Below are 4,148 nucleotides of genomic sequence, written 5' to 3' on the forward strand. Positions count from 1 at the left end.
GGGGGGGGGACTGCGGGGGGCGCACGAGAGGCGAGGGCGGGGGGGGGGGGGGGGGCGGGGGCATGACCTTTGCCCAGCAGGGACAGCCAAGATCCAGCCATGGGGCCCGATACCCGGCTCCCTCCTGGTGGGCACTCACCGCTCCAGGAACCCATGGAAGTCTTGCTCCACCTGCAGCTCCTTGTGCCTGAGAGGGGCCGGGAGGCCCAGCAGCCTGTCCTCCACCTCACTGCCTGCAGGGCTCACCTCCACGTTCATGTGCAATGAGCAGGGGTCAGTGCTGGGAGCGTCAGGCTGGGGGCCAGAGAGGAGGAGGGGCAGAGATTCAGCAGATCCCTAAACATTACTTTTAAAAAATATATGTTTTTATTGATTTCAGAGAGGAAGGAAGAGGGAGAGAGCGATAGAAATGTCAATGAGAATCATTGATCAGTTGCCTCCTCTGCACACCCCACACTGGGGATCAAGCATGCAACCCTGGTATGTGCCCTGATGGGAAATCGAACTGTGACCTCCTGTTTCATAGGTCAATTCTAAACCACTAAGCAACGCTGACTGGGCTAAACTTTACTTTTTTTAAGGACCTTCCTCATGCTGGTGTGGCAGAGTAAAAAATAGGTCAGACTCACCACCACCACCACCACCACCACCACCACCCTTTCTATGTGCGTGCAAAATGTAGGGACTGGATCATATGATTCTCAGCAATGACTACCATTAATTGAGCACCTACTACATGCCAGACACTGCACAGAGATCACCTCACAACAATCCCACCAGTACATACGATCATTATAGCCCATTTTACAGACATGTAACTAAGGCGCAAATCATCTGCCCAAAGTCACACAGAAGTAAGGGGCAGACCTGAAATTTCAACCCAGATTTCCTGCCAGAAGCATCTCTCCTGACCCCCCTCCATTCCAGGATGGACATCCAAGCCCCCAAACACCTTCACGGCGGGAGTATGGAAGTCCCTCACACATTCGGGCTTTTACAAGTAAGTAGAAGAGAGAGCACCTGGTATAGTTTCCTTCCAACTGGGACAGAGCACAATGTGAGAGAATCTCCCTTAAAGCCATGCCCACCCCCCACCAGCTCCCGCCTCACCCAGCAGGCAGCATTCTGCTCCAATCCCCAACAGAGATGTTCTTGCAGCACAAGCAGGGAGGAGCACAGGCGGCAAGGAGCACAGGCGCGAGGCAGACACTCCACCTCGTCACCTGTGCGACCACCGCAAAACACAGATTGTGATCGCCTCTCGGGGGCTGTGACGTGGACTAGAGAAAGGTCTACAAAGCCCTTCCATGGACAGCCCTTGTCCACGGATGCCTGTCTTGGTGAACAGCCCCCAGATCCATCCAGTACCAAAAGCTAGAAGCCCGGAGGTCACCCTTGGCTCCCTCCCCTCTCAGTTCCATTCCAAGTCCAGTCAAATGTGCCTTCTAAACCTTTCAGGCTCGTGTGCATCTTTCCATCCGCTCTGCCACCTCCCCGTCTCTGACTGGCCTACCTGCAAATCATCTTAGGTCATGTCCTGTTGAAAGCCTAGCAGGTTAGCCTTGGCTGGAGGGCGCAGTTGGTTAGAGCTCCGTCCAGCTACATCAAGGTTGCGGGTTCGATTCCCGATCAGGGCACATCCAAGGAGCAACCAATGAATGCGTAAATAAGTGGAGTGCCAAAATTGATGTTTCTCTCTCTCTTTCTCTCCTTCCCTCTTCCTCTCTCTCTCTCTTTCTCTCTCTCTCTCTCTCTCTCTCTCTCTCTCTCTCTCTCAAGTCAATAAATAAAATTTTTTTAAAAATTAAAAACCTGGCAGTTTAGGACCAAATGCTTGATGTGAGCCACCAGCCCCCACATTATGGAGCCCCTGCCTGCCTCTGCAGCCACCTCTCTCAGAGGCCCCTTCACTTCCCATGCGCTAGCCACAGGCCCTTTGCACAGGCTGTGTTCCCTGCTGGACAGCTTTTCTTCTGTTCCTGGTCATTCCTCCTCACCCTCAGATCTCACGTAAACATTACTTCCTCAAGGAAAGTTTATCTGACTCCCTCAAACTCATTTGTGTTACCCTGTTATCTACTCTCATAGAACCCCATAATTCTCCTTCAGACGACTGATCAAAATTACAATTAAATGACTGTGTAATTAGTTCAACCAGACAGAAAACTCCATGAGGGTAGAAGCCACCTATTTTTGTGCTTCCCACTGATTTCCCACCATGTGTCGTGGGTCCTGGCATAGGGCTGCTCACTCCATAAATATGTAGTAAAGAAGTCAATTAAAGAAGAGATGAATGAAGGATAGAACGGACCAACACGATGGGCAGAGAGATACCTCAAGGCCGAGGGTCTGGACGGCCGGCGTGTGGGCTTGTCCCAAGGGAGAAGGCAAGCGTGTGGGCCGGTGGCGGGAGGGCGTGGCCAGGGGGCTGTCCAGAGGTGAGTCTGACCCGGCTCGCTCAAGCTTCTGCTGGTTCTGTTCCATGTGGTCCTTCAGTTCTTCCAGGCGAATGCCCAGCTGGAATATCTCCGCCTCCAGCTCCCTGGAAGGGGAAACACCAGCTCCGGGCACTGGGGATGGCAGTTGCATCGGACATGTCTGGGAGGCTGCGCTTCAGAGCATACCCCAGAGGACGCCCATGGAGGGTCTAGTCCACGGGGAATCGGAGGCCTCAGCCCGAGTCCTCCTCTGCCACCAGCAGGCTATGGGACCTGGAGTAAATCCCTCCCCCCTCTGGCCTCAGTTTCCCCCTTCTCCAACGAGGGGTTACAGTCCCCATCTCTAAGGTCACACCCCACTGCAGCGAGACCAGAAGACACAAACCTCAGCCTTGAATATTCCCCCGTTGGAATATGTGCCTAATCACGATAGGACTTTCCTGTTCCCCTAGTGCAGTGGTGCTCAACCTCCCTAATGCCGCAACCCTTTAATACAGTTCCTCATGTTGTGGTGACCCTCAGACGACAGATGGAATTCCTCCAAGGCCTGAAATACTTTTGAGGGCGGGAAGGAGAAAATAGATATGTTCCGCCCTCCAGGAGCCTTTGCTGAAGAAACGGATCACAATAATGAGTCCTTGCAGCAGACATGCATTGTGGAGAGTCGCTGGGCCGGAACAATGACTGTCCCCATCCCACGGCCTGTAGAGCAGTGTCATCTTGCAGTCACATTTCACATTCAGCCCCCACGTGGCAGCGCCCACGGCCTGCGAGGGACCCATTGTGACTGTGTGTCTGCGCTGAGATAGGTTTATAAACAGACGCAGATGTGATAACAGGAAGGTCCTTAGACGTACACCCAGCATCTGCGGCTTCCTTCCAGCAGTGCCCTGTTCCCCTGTCAGTGGTTCTCAACCTTCCTAATGCCGCGACCCTTTAATACAGTTCCTCATGTTGTGGTGACCCCCAATTTCACTGTTACAAATTGAACATAATGAAAGCATAGTGATTAATCACAAAAACAGTATGTAATTATATATGTGTTTTCCGATGGTCTTAGGCAACCCCTGTGAAAGGGTCGTTCGACCCCCAAAGGGGTCGTGACCCAGAGGTGAGAACCGCTGCCCCAGCGTATACATTATGAGAATGAAGTGTGCCCTCCTGGTGACCGAGGGAGGGGGCCTGCCCGCTCTGTCCTCCCGAGCCTCCCTCCCCAGCAGTACCTGCCAGGATCAAACTTCCCAGGTGCCCCCGTGGAGCCGGCAAGCCGCTGCGCCGGGTGCTGCTCCCTGCAGGCCTTCAGGTATTCCTCCTCCAGGGCCGAGTGGGCAGCCTTCAGCTGCTGGAAGACCTGAAACCATACCCAGTGAGGCAGCCCTGCGTGCCCAGCCTCTGTGAACTCCCTCCCTGGAGACACAGAGGGCAAGACCGCCCAGGGCAGGGCCATGGGACTCAGCCTGGGCCTGCGGAGGCCTCTGGGCCCGCGTCCCTGGGAGGCTGGGGCCGGGGCCCTCTGGAGCCTGCCCGCCCAGGCTGAGCCATCTGCCATCAGGCCGGCGCCGCAGAGGCGTGGCCCGGAGCCTGGGCGCCAGCTCTCGAGGGACCAGTCCCTCCCGGGTAGAACGCTAAGAGCCCCAATGTTCCATGACAGTTGTAGTATCAAAACGCTATCACGGTGTCCCCTAAGGACCTACTACTTGAGAGCCCAGG

The 4,148-nt window shown here is 54.8% G+C and overlaps 1 protein-coding gene across 4 annotated transcripts in view; it reads right to left on the reverse strand.

Moving 5' to 3' along the window:
* Window positions 1–4,148, reverse strand: part of AKNA (AT-hook transcription factor) — a 49,941-nt gene that overhangs the window by 16,790 nt on the left and 29,003 nt on the right. For all 4 annotated transcript variants that reach the window (XM_015569896.1, XM_015569897.1, XM_006772875.2 and 1 more), the window contains 3 exons: window positions 3,662–3,789; window positions 2,335–2,542; window positions 140–294 (listed from right to left, as the gene is read on the reverse strand). In XM_015569896.1, the coding sequence (XP_015425382.1) occupies window positions 140–294; window positions 2,335–2,542; window positions 3,662–3,789 (491 nt within the window). The remainder of the gene's footprint in view (window positions 1–139; window positions 295–2,334; window positions 2,543–3,661; window positions 3,790–4,148) is intronic.

The sequence above is a fragment of the Myotis davidii genome, unplaced genomic scaffold, assembly GCF_000327345.1.
Source record: "Myotis davidii unplaced genomic scaffold, ASM32734v1 scaffold866, whole genome shotgun sequence".
Lineage (NCBI taxonomy): Eukaryota > Metazoa > Chordata > Mammalia > Chiroptera > Vespertilionidae > Myotis > Myotis davidii.